Source organism: Sebastes fasciatus, chromosome 1, assembly GCF_043250625.1.
Source record: "Sebastes fasciatus isolate fSebFas1 chromosome 1, fSebFas1.pri, whole genome shotgun sequence".
Taxonomy (NCBI): domain Eukaryota; kingdom Metazoa; phylum Chordata; class Actinopteri; order Perciformes; family Sebastidae; genus Sebastes; species Sebastes fasciatus.
Window position 1 is genome coordinate 2973636 of NC_133795.1, and position 20577 is coordinate 2994212.

The 20577-nt window shown below is 39.9% G+C and overlaps 1 protein-coding gene across 15 annotated transcripts in view; it reads right to left on the reverse strand.

Annotated features, from left to right (window-relative positions):
* Positions 1–20577, reverse strand: part of LOC141769522 (protein NLRC3-like) — a 67172-nt gene that overhangs the window by 19611 nt on the left and 26984 nt on the right. For 13 of the 15 annotated variants that reach the window (XM_074639563.1, XM_074639645.1, XM_074639716.1 and 10 more), the window contains 2 exons: positions 5723–5896; positions 2821–2994 (listed from right to left, as the gene is read on the reverse strand). In XM_074639563.1, coding sequence (XP_074495664.1) covers positions 2821–2994; positions 5723–5896 — 348 coding nt within the window. Of the gene's footprint in view, positions 1–550; positions 725–2820; positions 2995–5722; positions 5897–15364; positions 15482–17114; positions 17265–20577 lie in introns of all 15 variants that reach the window. The other 2 variants (XM_074639840.1, XM_074639784.1) reach the window with 2 other exon arrangements.

Below are 20577 nucleotides of genomic sequence, written 5' to 3' on the forward strand. Positions count from 1 at the left end.
TTCCTAAAGTCCTCACCTCCTCTGGTCGTCACTCATTTCAGTTTGCTGCTCCTAGTGACTGAAATGAGTTAATAAAGACACTAAACCTCCACACCCTCATCCCGTTACCCTCCTTTAAGAACTCATTAGGCAGACCACATCATGGTTACTAAATGTAACCACGGTTCTATGAAATAAGAGCCTGTGATCTGAGACTTCAGTCAGACTGATCTCAGAGCTGTGACAGAGATGAACTGATCAATGAGAGAACAAAGACTTTCTGATCAGATTTGATGGTACGACAGTTTGATGGATGAGGACCACTGTCTCTATACATGATGTGATGCTGTCAGCTGTAATCCAGCTTTATTTCCTGGAGACATGAACAAAACAACAACATCTTCTTCACATCAACTCCAACACATGATCACAACAAGCTTCTGGCTGATCTGATTGGCTGACTGTTCTCTCTCTCTCTGTGTCACTGTTCTCCTCTCACAGCTTACCTGAGGAAACACATCACAACAATACTGCTGAAATTAGCATGGACCGACTCCGACCCTCTACTTACTCCAGAGTCTCCAGTCTACAGTTTGGACTCTTCACAAGATCAGACAGCTGCTTCACTCCTGAATCCTGCAGCTCGTTGAGGCTCAGATCCAGCTCTCTCTGGTGGGAGGGGTTGGACTTCAGAGCTGAGGCCAGAGAAGCACAGCTGATCTCTGACAAACTGCAGTGACTCAATCTGAATAAAGAATAAATGATGTAAATTTAGAAGACAACGTTCCTGCTTGAAATCATTCAATGTTTAATAATGTGTTCAGAGCTGAAGAAGGTTTAGAACGTAGAAGTTTAGAAAATGTAAACTCCAAACACCTGAAGCCAACAGGATGCAGGTTAAAAACTGTAAAATACAAAAAGTGAAACAGAGCTCTCATTAATATTAATGACAACGTGCTGCTACTTCAATAAAGACGTAGTGACTTCACCTCTTAAACTCTGACAGCTCCACCAGTGGATCCATCGATACAAACTCATGTTGAGCAGCCAAACACAAATAAGAACCACAGAAACTGATTCAAGATTCAACTCAAGATCTCAAAGTTTCTAAAGATGTCAAATATGTCAGGATGGATTTTGGGGAAATGTGAACAAAAGATATATAAGATAAGACTTCTACAATATACTGTATACATTTTAGGAATAGTGGAGTCATAAAATCAAAGCATCTTCAGTTTAAACTATTCAGTCAGTATAAGCATCATATAGATTCATATTTCTTTTCTTAGAAAAACCAAATACTGAATATATTTGTTAATGTCTGATAGCTGAAATAGAGATTATTTATTTATTCTTCATACTTGTGTATTTTTTATTATCATTTCTTGGAAAAAAAAAGACACATGATAAAAGTCAAGAGTTGTGATATATTAAGGTTTTAAATGTGTAGCTCATAGGGATTTGACGAAATATCATGTCACGAAATATAGTGATATAAAAACGTGACGATATGCATCATCAAAATGAAAAACTGAATGGTGATATCAGGGCATCATAGGTACATCTAGTCATACAAGCACTGATCTGCAGTCTCTCGTCTTTTTCAGTGCTTTGTTTGAACAGACGAGGGCGCTCTGAGTTCAGACCAGTAGGTGAAGCACCGCCCCCCACCGTCGGCTTGCTTTTTAAAAACAAAAATAAAACCCATTTAGTTTAATTTTTGCGCAATATTATCAATAGATAGTCGGATGACGGACGCTTCAATCTGACAGTGAACGCATCTTAAGGAGTCAGCTCAGACCGGCAGGTGTCACATTTCACACACACATTGACCAGAGAGAGTTGACAGACCGAGAGATGGCGGAGGATTTGGTATCGAGGCGAAAAGCAAGCGCGCCTATTTGGCAATATTTCAGATTTAAACCCGATGATATAAGGGAACCATAACGTTAATGAGGTAACGTTAATCGCCGCGAGGAGGGCGGAGCGGTCACAGCCGGTGGGTACGGCGCCAGGTAGACCCCTACAGCCCCGCAGCAAAAGCTGGACCAGAGAGGTCAGACACACAGCCAGCCACCCGACGGTAAACATCAAATTAAGAAAGCTACACATGTTGACCGTCATCTTTTCCTGTAAAATGTCCGGTTAAATTGGTAATACCGGTGATGTCACAAGTTTATTAACAGGTGGGAATATTTCCTCACCGTCACATCCCTAGTGCTGGTGTGGTTAGAGCACCGTCACATCCCTAGAGCTGGTGTGGTTAGAGCACCGTCACATCCCTAGTGCTGGTGTGGTTAGTGCACCGTCACATCCCTAGAGCTGGTGTGGTTAGTGCGCCGTCACATCCCTAGTGCTGGTGTGGTTAGTGCACCGTCACATCCCTAGTGCTGGTGTGGTTAGTGCACCGTCACATCCCTAGTTCTGTTGTGGTTAGAGCATTTGCAGCTAATTTGCAGACAGGTAATGGAGGAGTCAGGCGAAATTAGCATAGAAGTTGTGTGATGTTTTGCATTTTGTGTCTTTTAAATAAAAGGCTACTTTTTCCGTCATATATTTTCATCATTCAAGTTTTTTAAAATGATTGTTATGATATCGTATCGAGATCGTGAACCCAAGATTGTGTATCGTATCATGAGCTGAGTGAATCGTCACACCCCTCGTAGCTCAACATTGCTCTGCCACAGTCAATGGACTAAACCACTGAAGAAGAAAATGTACTTTAGCATTAAGATACTCAGTGTGGATCAGGATAATATCAGCCTTATGTCTGCAGTTTAGTGTCACCACAACTTTCACATCATATTAATCTCAGAACAGAAGTAAAAAATGGTGTCTGACCTCAGAGTCTCCAGTCTACAGTGTGGACTCTCCAGAAAACCACACAGCTGCTTCACTCCTGAATCCTGCAGCTTGTTGTCATTCAGATCCAGCTCTCTCAGATGGGAGGGGTTGGACTTCAGAGCTGAGGCCAGAGAAGCACAGCTGATCTCTGACAAACCGCATCTCCACAATCTGAATAAAGAATAAATGATGTAAATTTAGAAGACAACGTTCCTGCTTGAAATCATTCAATGTTTAATAATGTGTTCAGAGCTTAAGAAGGTTTAGAACGTAGAAGTTTAGAAAATGTAAACTCCAAACACCTGAAGCCAACAGGATGCAGGTTAAAAACTGTAAAATACAAAAAGTGAAACAGAGCTCTCATTAATATTAATGACAACGTGCTGCTACTTCAATAAAGATTTAGTGACCTCTTAAACTCTGACAGCTCCACCATTGGATCCATCGATACAAACTCATGTTGAGCAGCCAAACACAAATAAAAACCACAGAAACTGATTTCAAGATTCAACTCAAGATCTCAAAGTTTCTAAAGATGTCAAATATGTCAGGTTGAGTTTTGTGAAAATGTGAACAAAGATATATCAGATAAGACATCTACAATATACTGTATATATTTTAGGAATAGTGGAGTCATAAAATCAAAGCGTCTTCAGCAAAACTATTCAGTCAATATAAGCATCATATAGATTCATATTTCTTTTCTTAGAAAAAACAAATAAGGAATATATTTTGTTAATGTCTGATAGCTGAAATAGAGATTATTTATTTATTCTTCATACTTGTGTATTTTTTATTATCATTTCTTGGAAAAAAAAGAAACATGATAAAAGTCAAGAGTTGTGATATATTAAGGTTTTAAATGTGTAGCTCATAGTGCTGTGACGAAATATCATGCCACGAAATATAGTGATATAAAAACGTGACGATATGTATCGTCGAGATGAAAAACTGATAGTGATATCAGGGCATCATAGGTACATCTAGTCATACCAGCACTGATCTGCAGTCTCTCGTCTGTTTCAGTGCTTTGTTTGAACAGACGAGGGCGCTCTGAGTTCAGACCAGTAGGTGAAGCACCGCCCCCACTGTCGGCTTGCTTTTTTTTTTTTTTACAGAAATTGAACCCATTTAGTTCATTTTTGCGGAATGTCATCAATACATAGTCGGACGACGGACGCTTCAATCTGACAGTGAACGCATCTTAAGGAGTCAGCTCAGAGCGGCAGGTGTCATATTTCACACACGTTGACCAGAGAGAGTTGACAGACCGAGATGGCGGAGGATTTGGTGTCGAAGCGAAAAGCAAGCGCGCCTATTTGGCAATATTTCAGATTTAAACCCGATGATATAAGGGAACCATAACGTTAATGAGGTAACGTTAATCGCCACGAGGAGGACGGAGCGGTCACAGCCGGTGGGTGCGGCGCCAGGTAGAAAAAAAGCTGGACCGGAGAGGTCAGACACACAGCCAGCCACCCAACGGTAAACATCAAAGTAAGAAAGCTGCACATGTTGACCGTCATCTTTTCCTGTAAAATGTCCGGTTTAATCAGTAACACCGGTGATGTCACAAGTTTATTAACCGGTGGGAGTATTTACTCACCGTCACATCTCTAGAGCTGGTGTGGTTAGAGCACCGTCACATCCCTAGTGCTGGTGTGGTTAGTACACCGTCACATCTCTAGTGCTGGTGTGTTTAGTGCACCGTCACATCTCTAGTGCTGGTGTGGTTAGAGCACCGTCACATCTCTAGTGCTGGTGTGGTTAGTGCACCGTCACATCTCTAGTGCTGGTGTGGTTAGAGCACCGTCACATCCCTAGTGCTTGTGTGTTTAGAGCACCGTCACATCCCTAGTGCTGGTGTGGTTAGAGCACCGTCACATCTCTAGTGCTGGTGTGGTTAGTGTACCGTCACATCCCTAGTGCTTGTGTGTTTAGTGCACCGTCACATCCCTAATGCTGGTGTGGTTAGTGCACCGTCACATCCCTAGTGCTGGTGTGGTTAGAGCACCGTCACATCCCTAGTGCTGGTGTGGTTAGTGCACCGTCACATCCCTAGTGCTGGTGTGGTTAGAGCACCGTCACATCCCTAGTGCTGGTGTGGTTAGAGCACCGTCACATCCCTAGTGCTGGTGTGGTTAGTGCACCGTCACATCCCTAGTGCTGGTGTGGTTAGAGCACCGTCACATCCCTAGTGCTGGTGTGGTTAGTGCACCGTCACATCCCTAGTGCTGGTGTGGTTAGAGCACCGTCACATCCCTAGTGCTGGTGTGGTTAGAGCACCGTCACATCCCTAGTGCTGGTGTGGTTAGTGCACCGTCACATCCCTAGTGCTGGTGTGGTTAGAGCACCGTCACATCCCTAGTGCTGGTGTGGTTAGTGCACCGTCACATCCCTAGTGCTGGTGTGGTTAGAGCACCGTCACATCCCTAGTGCTGGTGTGGTTAGTGCACCGTCACATCCCTAGTGCTGGTGTGGTTAGTGCATTTGTAGCTGATTTGCAGCCAGGCATTAATGGAGGAGTCAGACAAAATTTGCATAGAAGTTGTGTGATGTTTTTGTATTTTGTGTCTTTTAAATAAAAAACTACTTTTTCAGTCATATATTTTCATCATTCAAGTTTTGTTAAAATTATTGTTATAATGTCGTATCGAGATCGTGAACCCAATATTGTGCATCGTATCGTATCGTGAGCTGAGTGAATCGTCACACCCCTAGTAGCTCAACATAGCTCTGCCACAGTCAATGGACTAAACCACTGAAGAAGAAAATGTCCTTTAGCGTTAAGATACTCAGTGTGGATCAATATAATATCAGCCTTATGTCTGCAGTTTAGTGTCACCACGACTTTCACATCATATTAATCTCAGAACAGAAGTAAAAAATGGTGTCTAACCTCAGAGTCTCCAGTCTACAGTGTGGACTCTCCAGAAAACCACACAGGAGCTTCACTACTGAATCCTCCAGGTCGTTTCCTCCCAGATCCAGCTCTCTCAGATGGGAGGGGTTGGACTTCAGAGCTGAGGCCAGAGAAGCACAGCTGATCTCTGACAAACTGCAGCTTATCAATCTGAATAAAGAATAAATGATGAAGATAAAAATCACTTTTTAATCAAATCAGATGTGTTCAGGTTTTAAATGTGTAGCTCAACATCACTATGTCCTAATCAATGATCTTTTCCCTAAAATGAGTAGAGTGACTGTCATTGTGGATCATCATAATGTCAGCCTTCTACAGACATCATCCATATGTCACCACAACATTCATACACCTGTTCATGTCAACACACATCAGTAACATGCTGCTGATCTCAGTCAAGCCTGGAATTAGAGGATCAATATTAAATCAGACTTGTTGGACTTCATTACTTCATTTATTACATGGCCTTCTTCTCACTGTATCTGGTAGCTTAGTAGGTTTATGTCATTTACAGGAAAAGTCCACATTTGTTCAAGTGTGTCTATAAACAACAGCCACATGTCATATGTACATTAAAAGAGTTATTGGTGGCAGTAATCATTCCTCCTGTGAAGTGGTCCCTTCATAACACAACTACACTGTAAGAAATGAATTCAGAAGTTCAACTGAAACTAATATGAAGATTCAGCAGTCTGACTCAGACAAATCAAGTGGGTGTTTACCAGGGCTAGGATGATTCAACTATCTCATGATTCAATATGTATTGTGATTTTTAAGTATTGTGATTCGATTTTGTGATTTATTGTGATTTTTGTTAACTTTTTTAACACTAGACCATGGGAAAAAGTTGAATCATACACTTCTAGGGACTTTTACTTTGGAAAATATCTAAATGAATCCAATAAAAATGTTTGATTTTCAGCATGTATGTAGTCACAGATGTCCTGAAGTCAAATATATCAGTCATTGTCAGGAATTAATTACATTTTTTCCAGCAACCCAAAAATCAAAGAATAAAAACAGATCACAGATTAGAGGTATTTTCTTTTTAATTTATAAGGGACATGTAATGTTTTATACTTCTGGTGAATATAATCAATCAATCTTATTTCTATAGATGTATTTTGTAAATACACTTCCCTTTGTTAACACCTTATTTTGAAAACCGGACGTAGACCCACGTGTCTACTTCCTCTAACTTCTCCAAGGTGGTCTCTAGCTCTCCCGTCAGCTCCGTTCTCTTTATCCATCCATGGTCAGCTCCATCGGGGCCGTTTGAATGCATTTAACATAAATGTCAGTATATGGGTGCTCTACAGTTGTAGCGTCGGCCCATTTGACCACGGAGACGAGAGCAACGGCCGGCTAGACCGCAACGTTACAGCGATACGATGACGTTTCCTGTCCGTGACAGAGTTAGCATGCAGCTTTAGCCGTGATGTCTAGCTCTGCTTTTCCTGTCAATGTGTGAAACCCAAAGTGTTTCCATCCTTTACTGGATGTGTAGTGTTTACCATGCTGGTATTTAACATGTGAGGGTGCAGGTCGTATCCACGCTGACCCTCCAACGTTTAATACTTTCTCGTTTCTGCTCGCGGCGGTTTGTTTTGGTTGGAACGGATACAGAACAGATATGACGTCACGTTACTCAGACTACAACAATAAAAGCGGTAACTTCCTTCTACCTCCTCATAGACTCAGATGGAGCAAATATATCGATTCTGGCATTAAAAAAATCTATTTCAAAATCGTTAAATAAAAATTGCGATATATCGTGATATGGCATCAGTGTCATCTTTTCCTGGTTTTAAAAGCTACATTACATTAAAGTGATGTAATTTCCTGAACTTACCAGACTGTTCTAGCTGTTCTATTATTTGTCATTTACACTTACTCATTATATCCACATTACTGATGATTATTTATCAAAAACCTCATTGTGTAAATATTTTGTGGAACCACCAATAGTCAACCCTACAATATTGTCGCACCATCGATATCGAAGTATTTGGTCAAACATATTGTGATATTTGATTTTCTCCTAGTCACCCAGCCCTAATAGATATAACTCAGACTGCTGACGCCTCCGATTAGCTTAAGTTCAACGTTACAGGACATTTTACACAGAACAAGACTGTAGATTTAGTCCTCATCTCGTAACACTCAACATCAATAACTCTTTGAATGTACATATGAACATGTGAGTATTGTATTGAGATGGACTTGAAAAAAATTTTAACCTGCAAAGATGTTTCTGATGCAGAATATTTATTTGGTTTTGCTTCAAATAATAAGCCAATGCTGACATGAAAACAGAACACAGTTAGATCTCCTGTCAAAAAGAACGTGAGAATAACTTAGAACCATAGAAAACTCTAATTTGATGGTATCGTTCATAATCATGAAGCTCATGTGTAAATTCAGACAGGAAGACTGGGTGTGCAAGCTCATTCATCCTCATTCATTCTGGGTCTCTCTCTCTCATGGGCTATTAATATGTCAGCTGATAATGGGCGTCTCTCTTTTCAGCGACCAATCAGAGCTTTCCATATCTCCCTCAACCAATCACATGCTGCTTTCAAAAGTTTAAAAAAACATTTCTCCTCTATGCAGTTTAAGTTTCAGCATTCAGCAAACGGACGCGACCCTCCACCACCCCATCACCTCCAGATTCATCACATCAGAGTAATCCTGCTCCACTTCATTCATCGGATCTGCATCAGTCTTCACCACCACCACCACCACCACCAGTGTCTAGACCCGAGGGGAATATTTCTACATCCTACTACAGCTTCACTTCCCCTTTATTATTTCACATCGGGTCTAAATCGGCAAAGAAATGTGCTATTCATAAATTGTGCACTTTGTAATAAATCATCATTTAATTCATACGAGTCTTTCCTGATTGAAATCACTTATGTGCCTTATGAGCTACAGGAATGAGTCCTAAAACCCAGAAATGAGTTAGCATTTTAGCACTTCCTGTTCCCTCGTCTGGAGGTCAATGGGTTTTTTGAATGGGTTTTTAGTTAGATGCCTGAAATAAAAGGTCTGTGTTTAAAGGTCCAGAGTGTATGATCTGGCGGTATATAGAGGTGAGGTGAGGAGATTGCAACCAACTGAAGCCTCTCCTGTGTGCGTAGAGAGTGTGTGTACAAACTACATAAGCTACAGTCAGTGAACTGACCTCAGAGTCTCCAGTCTACAGTTTGGACTCTCAAGTCCAGCAGACAGCTTCACTCCTGAATCATACAGGTCGTTGATACTCAGGTCCAGCTCTCTCAGATGGGAGGGGTTGGACTTCAGAGCTGAGGCCACAACTTCACAGTGAGTACCTGAGAGTCCACAGTAAGAAAGTCTGTCATGACACAAAAATGACAAAATATGTTATTATGAAAGAGGACAGTTTATATTTACTTCATGCATTTGATGACTAAACAGTTTGATATATACTTCTCTGATTAACATTTGCTCCTCACATCAGTGGTTCAGCTAATCTCATCTCACTGGTTGACATGAAACAATAATTCTCATCACTCTCTCAAACCTGCAGACTTTTAATCTTTGTTTTTCTTTATTCTTGCAGATGAAGAGAAAAAATGTAGTTACATTGAGGCTTCCCTAATGTCCAGTCTGTCAGTGTGATCTGATCCCAGGTCTGTCTCCACAAAGTTAGCATGAGGCCTTCTTGATTAGAAAAGCATTTTTAAAACTCAGTGAATAAGTAATAATAATACAGTTGATAAAGTTGACCTCTAGCTACCTGCTGCTGTCAGGTTCACGTCCATAAATGGGAAAATGTAGTGACTGCTGCCAAACGGTAGAGAAATTAAACAAATTACGTAATAATATTAAATCTGTACATAATTAAACATTCATATAATTATATATTTAAAGACTGCATGGCGTTTTGTCATTAACACTCTTTTCTGAGCATCAAACGTATTCAGCTCACAAACACAATTAATGAACCAATAAGGTTTCATTATTTTCAACATAATGTCATCAGAAAGATGTTATCAGTGTATCAGCATTAAAAACAGAACATTGATCTTTGGTGTGTATAAGATCTCTTAAAAAGTCTGGATTCTACCATTCTGCTGTTATATATTCATCAGACCGCTGTTATTGGTGGAAGCTGTGTATTCCCTGTTACTACTCTTCTCTACACCAACAAGAGAGAGAAACACCAGAGTTTCCTTCTGTGAGTAACAGAATAAAAGGAAAGACTTAAAAACAAGATTATGATGTTATGTTGGTTTATAAACAAGAAGAGGTTTGTTTACTAGAAAGTTCAAGTGTTTTTTGGAGAGACGAGATGAGACGAGACATGGCAGAGCTGGTCTCAAAGAAAACTAAAACTGCGGCCAATGAAAGAGAAGAGCCCAATAACACTTGAGGTAAGGTGTAATGTGGTGCAAGGCCTATTGAAAGCAAACCCCAGCACCAGGGCTCTGATCCCAGGACCGCCCCGACTCTCCGCCGGATCAGCAAACGTTCTGTTGCTGTCGTTACACCGGTTAGACCCAGCGCTCCACCAGTCAGCTGATCTTTAGTTTTTTTCATTTGTTTTACCAGGTTCACATGTCGTCTCCATCACCCCAAAGATAAATAAGAAAAAACTGTAAAATGTAACAATTATTAGAAATAAATAGAACAAGTGTTCATTAACTTGACAGCTAGAAACAAAACCTACTGAAACATTTTTTAACTCAACATTTGAAACAGCTCAAGAACATCTGTGACAAAATACAACTGACTTATTTATGTAATAAACACGTGGAACACATAGGAATAATTTTATAGTGTGTATATTTGAAGAACTAAACTAGTAATCTACACTGATCTATAAAGATAATCACATCTGAACTTACAGAGCTTTTCTGCAGTTCCTCACAGCTGGAATCAGTCTCCGTCGTCCCTCTCGTGTTGTGTTGTACTTCTTCAGGTCCAACTCATCCAGAACCTCCTCTGACATCTGCAGCATGTAGGCCAGAGCTGAGCAGTGGATCTCAGAGAGTTTCTTCTTTGATCTGTTCTCTGACTTCAGGAACTCTTGGATCTCCTGATGTACCGAGTGGTCGTTCATCTCCGTCAGACAGTGGAAGATGTTGATGCTTCTGTCTGGAGAGATAAGATATCTGTTCATCTCCTTCAGGTTGTTGATGGCTCTCTGGATGATTTCTGGACTGTTGTCTGTCTGACCCAGCAGACCTCTAAAAAGACTCTGGTTGGACTCCAGAGAGAGGCCATGAAGGAAGCGAACAAACAGGTCCAGGTGGCCATTTTTACTTTCAAGGGATTTCATCATGGCTCCCATCAGGAAGACATCCAGGGTTGAATGTACATATCTTTTTCCCAGGAAGGCCTTCAGTACCTGTGTGTTGCTGTTTGTGTAACAGTGGAACATGTAGACTGCAGCCAGAAACTCCTGAACGCTCAGGTGAACAAAGCAGTAGACTGTTTTCTGGAAGATCACACACTCTTTTGAAGATCTCTGTACAAACTCCTGAGTACACCGAGGCTTCTGTGACATCAAGACCACACCGCTCCAGGTCTTCTTGGTAGAACATGATGTTTCCTTTCTCCAGATGTTCAAACGCCAGCCTCCCCAGCTTCAGAAGAACTTCCCTGTCAGCCTTCGTCAGCTTCTGTGGACTCGTCTCATGTCCCTCATCATATTTCTGCTTCTTCCTCTTTGTCTGAACCAACAGGAAGTCTGAGTACAGGTCAGTCAGGGTCTTGGGCAGCTCTCCTCTCTGGTCTGTAGTCAACATGTGGTCCAGAACTGTAGCAGTGATCCAGCAGAAGACTGGGATTAGACACATGATGTGGAGGCTCCTGGATGTCTTGATGTGTGAGATGATTCTGCTGGACAGCTCTTCATCACTGACTCTCCTCCTGAAGTACTCCTCCTTCTGGGCATCAGTGAAGCCTCGTACTTCTGTTACCCTGTCAACACATGCAGGAGGGATCTGATTGGCTGCTGCAGGTCGGGAAGTTATCCAGACGAGAGCTGAGGGAAGCAGATTCCCCTGGATGAGGTTTGTCAACAGCACATTGACTGATGACTTCTGGGTGACATCAGACACAACCTCGTTGTTTTGGAAATCCAGTGAAAGTCTGCTTTCATCCAGGCCGTCAAAGATGAACAGAACTTTACAGTCAGCGAGCTTCTCTGCTGTGACCTTCTGTAATGTTGGATAGAAAACATGGAGCAGCATTAGAAGACTGTACTGCTCATCTCTGATCAAGTTCAGCTCCCTGAACGAAAGCAGAACCACCAGACTGACATCTTGGTTTTCCAAGCCCTCTGCCCAGTCCAGAGTGAACTTCTGCACTGAGAAGGTTTTTCCAACGCCAGCGACGCCGTTCGTCAGAACGACTCTGATGTGTCCCTGTTGGTCAGGTAAGGCTTTAAAGATGTCGTGGCACTTGATTGGAGCGTCATGGAGGGTCTTCTTCTTGGAAGCTGTCTCAAGCTGCCTCACCTCATGTTGGGTATTAACCTCTTCACTCTGTCCCTCTGTGATGTAGAGCTCAGTGTAGATCCTGTTGAGGAGGGTTCCACTTCCTGTTTCATCAGTTCCTTCAGTCACACATTCACACCTCTTCTTAAGACTGATCTTATGTTCATCTACAACCTCCTGCAGACCACTATCTGCTGAAAGAGAGAAACAAAGTTTAAGACAAAACACAGAAACTTATTATTTCCAATGCCATTATGAAAATAATCAATATAACAACATATAAAGAAGTAAAGGTTATAAAGTCATCATCCCTTCTTGAAGTCAAAACTAACGTCAACGTGATTTTTATATTTATTTTATTTTTAATAGTTTTTCAACAAGTTGCTCTGCAGGACAAGATGTTTGTAAGTTAGAGAAGGAGACTGTAGCAGGAACGCTAATGTTGTTCAAAGTCTATGGCTCCTGTTCAGTTCAGTTCAGTTCAGTTCAGTTCAGTTCAATTCATTTTTATATAGCGTCAAATCATAACAGAAGTTATCTAAAGATGCTTTTCATATAGAGCAGGTCTAGACCGTACTCTATAATTTAGAGACCCAACAAAAGTACTGTTATGCGACAGTGGCAAGGAAAATCTCCCCTTTCGTCAGTGTGACTGTCTGTCTGTGATAGAACAGTGATGTTGTTGCTTTACACAGAGTTTAATAGTTCTCCATCTTCATTTATGCAGATGGAAAACAAACAGCATTCTGATTATTAATGCAAAGACGGAGTGCTATCATAAAAACAAAAAATAAAAATATAAATTTAGTCCTTTCAGTTCAGATTTTCTCTCAAAGGAGAACAAAGTACAAGTGATGCAGAGCAGATATGTATGGTGGAGCAGATCTTAAATGGTTGTCACAACAATAGTGAGTATTAAAACAACAAGTCCTGTTTTCAGACATGAAGACATCAGCAGACCGATCTACAGGCTTACTTTGTACAGAGCTGGTCTGACTGGCTGTCTGAGGTCCAGGTCTTCTTCTGGATTTGGACATCAGATTCTCCACAGAAGCATGACTCCTCTTCTTCTCTCTGTGGGGACATTACTTTATTACTAAAATCATTTGTTGATTGTTGTTGAAGAATATCAAGACTTTGCCGACACTGAAGCTCAAATGGTCACAGAGAAGAGTTAAAGTGTTGTTACTGAATTCAGCATTCAGTCTGTAATGAAAAATGTTCCTTTATTTTAAATCTCCTGCTTTAATAAACAAGAATTAGCTGCTTTTCCTATCTGACTGTCTTATTAAACATTTAGTGATCTGCCTCAAGTTTGTTTATAAAAGTGGACAGCTGTCACGGATACTAAGAACAAGAGTTTATTTGATGAAGTCTGTTAAATTTTAGTCTGCAAAAACATTTGTGTAGAAATTGGAATATAGCAGCTCTCTTACTTTGTGTCTGAGGGTGCAGGTTCATTACTGAAGTGTAGAGGAATATCTTAAAATATCCAGTTGTTTGAAGGAGATGTTTTCACAGTAATATAAAATAGATAATAGAGAGAGAATTTTGACCCGTTTAACTTCCTAACACTAGCTCTAAACAACTTACAAAGATTTTTTTTTTTATTAAAGCAAATATTTAAATAATCATAATCATTTGAATTGTGTGTTTTTATGCAAACAACCACTATAGATGACAATAACAAAGTACAGTACAGTACTGTGTACACTACCCTCCCTGCCTTGAATAACAGGGCTCCCCCGGAAGCTACGGTGTAAATCCAACACTGTAATTTACCGTTTATATAATGTTTATTATGTAAAATATATTGAACATTAAATGACATCAGATCTAAAATGTTATTCCTTCATTTAGCGCACAGATTTCAAAAGTGGCAGATAAATTTCTGAGTGGTGGACAAAAACAAATACTTGTCTGCCACAGTGGCAGGAAGGGAAAAAAGTTCATGTCAGACCCTGGTCAGAGAGAAGAGTTAAAGTGTTGGTACTGAATTCAGCATTCAGTCTGTAATGAAAATGTTCCTTTATTTTAAATCTCCTGCTTTAATAAACAAGAATTAGCTGCTTTTCCTATCTGACTGTCTTATTAAACATTTAGTGATCTGCCTCAAGTTTGTTTATTAAAGGGGAACAACGGCCATTATTAAAACACTGCTATTATTCTATTCTAACAAGGAACACCAGAGCACCCGTGTTACATGATGTGTGTCTTAGACTGCTGGTCTACCTCAATATTTAGATCACTTCTAACCTCAGTTTAAACCTAACTAACTCAAACTAAACTGCCCAAAGTGACTGTGAATCAGTAAAGGACATAATCATCTCTCTTTAATGGAGGACATTTACAGTGAAGTAGCTGCAGAAAGTGATGAGTTTGTATTAAAGGGGAACAACAGCCACTTTTAAAACATTGATATTATTCTAGAGGCTATATAACATGATGTGGGGAAAAATTGCAACTTGCTCATGGACACACATATTGCGAGGGCACGCCGGGAAACCACAAGATGGCAGCGGTGCACTTCTCTCCTCTACAGTCCACAGGGAGAAAACTGACTCAGAGAGTTTGACAGTAAATTAACAAAATGTTGGATTAACACTCATCCTGCCTCAGTCTACAGTCTTCATCCTGCCTCAGTCTACAGTCTTCATCCTTCTGCTATGTTATTCATTTACAGGAAACCTTTGACCTTTGAGTTTATCTATGAGGGCGTGTGTATCACACAAATCAGCTGTTTAACACGGGGTGTTTATGAGAATCTCTTTTAGATTGAACAGGTTGAATTAAAATGAGTTTTGGTCAAATGTTATCTCATTTTTATGTTTAAATCAATTTGATTAAAGACTAATGTACTTGTTCTGTTTGTTTTCAGACTTATATGACTAAGATTCTTCTGAACATCTGGAAGAAAAAATATTCTGTCTGTTGCATAATAAAAATAATTTAAGCCACTTTCCTGAGTTGCAACTCTTTTTCATAATCCAAACATAGATGGTAGCCAGAAATGACACTTGTTCTTGCTCAATTAGTACAACATGAAGCTGCATTTTGAGGAATATAAATCTTTTAGCAGAACATTTAGTCTTTATCCTCAATGCATCATCATCCACCAGGTCAGCTTACAGGAAAAACAGTCTCTTACTTTGGGTCTGAGGGTCCAGGTTCATTACTGAAGTTCGGAGGAAAACCCATGGACCGGTCACTCTTCATAGACAGACAGCTGGGTACTGGAGACTCTGCTCTCGGTCTGGACTGAACTCTGCAAACATCAAGATGATTTAACTCATATCACATGAATCCTTGATAAATTCTCTGATGTTAAAGACATCTAATTAGCTCTAAATACACAAACTCCTGCTACTGTCAATAATTAGGAGGTTTAAAAGTTTGTAGCCGTCCTATTTGATCACATTACAGCTTTTCTAGGTGACTGACAGCTGTCACAGATACGAAGAGGAAGAATGCACAAATCATTTAACTTTGTCTGTATCACAAGAAGTTTGTTAAATTTTATTTGGCAAATAAACTTCAGTAAAAACTTTAACATACAAACAAAATCAACAGAAAACATTGGCGGAGATGCTGAAAAATGAATCATGTAAATGAGTTAGTAGCAGCTCTTACTTTGACTCTGAGGGTCCAGGTTTATTACTGAAGTGTAGAGGTTCATATATGGACTGGTCACTCTTCATAGACAGACAGCTGGGTACTGGAGACTCTGCTCTCTGTCTGGACTGAACTCTGCAAACACCAAGATGATTTTATTCAGATCACATGAATCTCTTTTTAGGTCATTGAGACTGACAGCTGTCACGGATACTAAGAGCAAGAGTTTATTTGATGAAGTCTGTTAAATTTTAGTTGGCAAATATACATTTGTGTAGAAATTGGAATATAGCAGCTCTCTTACTTTGTGTCTGAGGGTGCAGGTTCATTACTGAAATGTAGAGGAATATCTTAAAATATCCAGTTGTTTGAAGGAGATGTTTTCACAGTAATATAAAATAGATAATAGAGATATAATTATGACCCGTTTAACTTCCTAACACTAGCTCTAAACAACTTACAAAGATTTTTTTTTATTAAAGCAAATATTTAAACAATCATAATCATTTGAATTGTGTGTTTTTATGCAAACAACCACTATAGATGACAATAACAAAGTACAGCACAGTACTGTGTACACTACCCTCCCTGCCTTGAATAACAGGGCTCCCCCAGACATCACGGTGTATTCAAACACTGTAATTTACCGTTTATATAATGTCTAGTTTGTAAAATATATTGAACATTGAATGACCTCAGATCTAAAATGTTATTCCTTCATTTAGCGCACAGATTTAAAAAGTGGCAGATACATTTCTGAGTGGCAGACAAAAATAAATACTTGTCTGCCACAGTGGCAGGAAGGGAAAAAAGTTAATGTCAGACCCTGGTCACAGAGAAGAGTTAAAGTGTTGTTACTGAATTCAGCATTCAGTCTGTAATGAAAATGTTCCTTTATTTTAAATCTCCTGCTTTAATAAACAAGAATTAGCTGCTTTTCCTATCTAACTGTCTTATTAAACATTTAGTGATCTGCCTCAATGATGACAAAAACATTTCAGTATCTCTAAACACACAAACTACTGCTACTGTCAATAATGTGGTTTAAAGTTTGTATTAGTCCTCTTAGATTACAGCTTTTCTGGGTGACTGACAGCTGTCACAGATACGAAGAGGAAGAATGCACAAATTAATTCTCTTTGTGTCACGAAAAGTGTGTTCAACTTCAGTTAGTAAATACATTTTAGTAGAAATTTTAAAACAGAAACACAAAATCAACAGAAAACAGTATTGGTAGAGGAAAGTGAAAATGACTCCTATAAATGAGTTAGTAGCAGCTCTCTTACTTTGACTCTGAGGGTCCAGGCTCATTACTGAAGGTCAGAAGATCATCTTCAGACTGATCACTCTTCATAGACAGACAGCCAGAGACTAGAGACTCTGCTCCGTCCTCCTCTTCCTCCTCACAATCACTCATCTTCTGATCTGAAGTCAGTCTGAGGGGTAAAAGAGGAACACTGATTGTAAACATGAAGAGGAAACAAGTTAGTAGAAGTCACAGGCACAACTGAGAGACCTGATGCCTCTACTATGAAGCAGGATTTGGCGTTAGCGAGGTAACTTCAGGGTTTAACCTTTCAGGGTTTTCCGTCTTACGAAGGTGGATCACTTCTTACCGGGGTAGATCACCATGGTAACTGATGCTGAACAGCTAACCTGCTCCAGTTTAAACTGACAGATGCAGAAAGGACAGCTGGATTTATGCTGTGGGTGTTTACCGCTTTGAATTATGTTTTTATATTTATTGTTTTACGCAGTTGAAAGAAGGTTGAAATAAGTATACACCCTCATATTTAATAATGAGCATAATGAGGTGTAACCCATCCATCCCTTACATTTCTTGAACTATTTATATCTAGATGACTATATCTGACTTTTGAGTATTCCATTAAATTAATAAATCTGTTCATTTACTCATTCACTCATCAGGAGGTTTTTCTTTCACCAGCTGTTCTTCCTGCATTTGGCAGCTTCAGCTGTGTTACTGTTAGTCTGGATTAAGTGTTTATCTTCTTCATATTTGTCTAATATAGTTTCTTCCTTTGTTAAATGTGCCTCTCTGCCTGTCTGTCTGCAGTCTGCGGACTTCTCCATGTCTGTGATTGGTCTGTAGACGTGTCCATGTCTGTGATTGGTCTGTAGACGTGTCCATGTCTGTGATTGGTCTGTAGACGTGTCCATGTCTGTGATTGGTCTGTAGACGTGTCCATGTCTGTGATTGGTCTGTAGGCGTGTCCATGTCTGTGATTGGTCTGTAGACGTGTCCATGTCTGTGATTGGTCTGTAGACGTGTCCATGTCTGTGATTGGTCTGTAGACGTGTCCATGTCTGTGATTGGTCTGTAGACGTGTCCATGTCTGTGATTGGTCTGTAGACGTGTCCATGTCTGTGATTGGTCTGTAGACGTGTCCATGTCTGTGATTGGTCAGATGCTGCAAACACCTCCCTGTTCATGTGAACGCCCTCACAGCCAGATGAGAAACTCTGGGTTGATTTACAGAGTTGATAACCCGCGTGGTAGAACTGTTTAGTTTAGTGTGATCTCGGTTGTTAGAGTTAGTGAAGCCAGATAAGGAGAAGATACTCTGGGTGTGTTGAACTGGCTTCATAGTACAGACCTCTGGTCAGTTCTCTTTTAATCTCTGCTTGTTTTCTTGTTTTCTTGTTTTCTTGGGTTACAGCAGCTTTAATGAGGATTATTCAGCCAGTCATAACTTTGTGTTCACAGAAGAATCAAACTGTTGAGATCATTTTAACATTTCTCTCCTCTACAGTCCACAGGGAGGAGAAACTGACTCAGAGACTTTGACAGTAAAGTAATAAAATGTTGGATTAACACTCACCCTGCTTCAGTCTTCAGTCTTCTGCTTTGTTTTCTCAAAATGGATTCTGGGTTTAATAAACTGCGCACTTAACTTTACTTTCATAGTTTCCTCCCTCTGTTCTCATGTTCTTACATAACACCGTCAGGGCTGCTTCTCCTCTCTCCATTTACTGGAAGTCAGCTGAGTTTGTCTCAGTTCCAATCCGGCCCTCCAGCCTCCCACTCTGTGGTGGAGTGAACTCACAGCTCAATGAAGCTCCTTCTGTAAGGTGGAGGGGAGAAATACAGCAGCCACTTTGGGACCAACTTCCCTCTCTCCTGCAGGGAAATAAATATCAGAATCAGAAATATTATTGATTATAAATATATAAAAATTGAGAAAATATAAATAAGAAACATATATAACAACAGTGCAAATAATAATGCTGAAAAATAGGATCTATGCAAATAATATAAATGCATTTATAAGAATGCAAGAATAGTGTAAAATAAGAATATTAGTTTAAATGTTCTGTATAAATAAATGCAGTGTTAATGCCGGAGTAAACCAGATTATTGAATTACTGCACTACATTATTGCACTGTTAAATCAGTATTGCACAGTTGAAGATATAATAAATTATGGGGCTATAGCTCCAATGTGTGTTTTCACATTTAACATGATGTGTCTATAAGAATCTCTCTTGGCTTGAACAGGCTGAATTAACCCTCTGAGACCCACAATAGACCTGTTTTGTTTTTTTTGTGATCAATTTTGTATTGGTATTTAAGCATAATTGTATAGGGTGGGGTTACAAATGAATAGATCACAAATAGAGTAAAAGAATATAATCACAAATGTCCATGTATTAATCAATACAACATTGGCAAGCAGCTACAGAAAAAGAAAAAGAAACAAACAGGAAGTTGAAAAAACAAACAACAACAAAAAGCCATTTAAATAAAAACTTCTGTACACTAATTATAGTGATTGTTTGTTTCCAATGTGATATATTTTCTCTCTTTGCTAAGTGCATGTTGGCCGCCCAGTGTTCCATACCTGCTCTATCTATGAAGTCAAGAAGCCATCTTTGTATATTGACAGAATGTGGAACTTTCCATCTGCAAGCTATTAGTCGCTTTGCAGCTGTAAGGCCGGCTAACCAGAGACATCTCTGCTTAACACAGAGTTCCAGGTCGGAGCTGTCATTAAGTAACAGGACTTCAGGTGAATAAGGAATTGTTTTAGACAATATGTTTGATAGCATCTCTGCAACTTTCTTCCAGAACTCTGCAACCCTTGGACCCCCCCAAACCATATGAAAACAAGACTCGGTCAAAACCCAGTATATGTCTGGACCGTGTAATGTTAGCTGACCAGACGAAGGTCTCTCCATGAATCAATGCTGGCTTTTCCTGCTCAGCCTCCGGTGTCTCTCTCTCCGGAGGGAGACACCGGAGGCAGAGCAGGAAAAGCGGGTCGGTGACGGGGCTCCGCAGGAAGAGAAACGTTATCGTCTCCGACCGGGTGCCGCTGATAACGTTACTCTCTGCGGAGCCCCGTCACTTCTCAGGACACGGGAAACCTCTGTTGGTCTGGAGGAGCTGCAGTAGTTATTTCTGCACAAACGTCCCCTGTACATTCACTAGATATTCTTAGAGCTACTAACTCGTCTGCAGTGTGGAGTCCATTTATTCATGGATTAATGAATTAATTTGTAAACAAATTTATTAATGCCTATTTTTATTGTACAATTAGTTATTAATTTAAATGCTTTATCACTATTTTCCTGACTCTTGTGGTCCTCCATAGAATAACCTATAAGTAATTTGGCAAGCTATTGCCAATAAGGACAAAAAAACAAAAAACAAAACAATATATGACTGATAATAAAAAAGGTAATGGTAAGGGTTTTATTTATTTATTTATGTATTTTAGAGCTGTC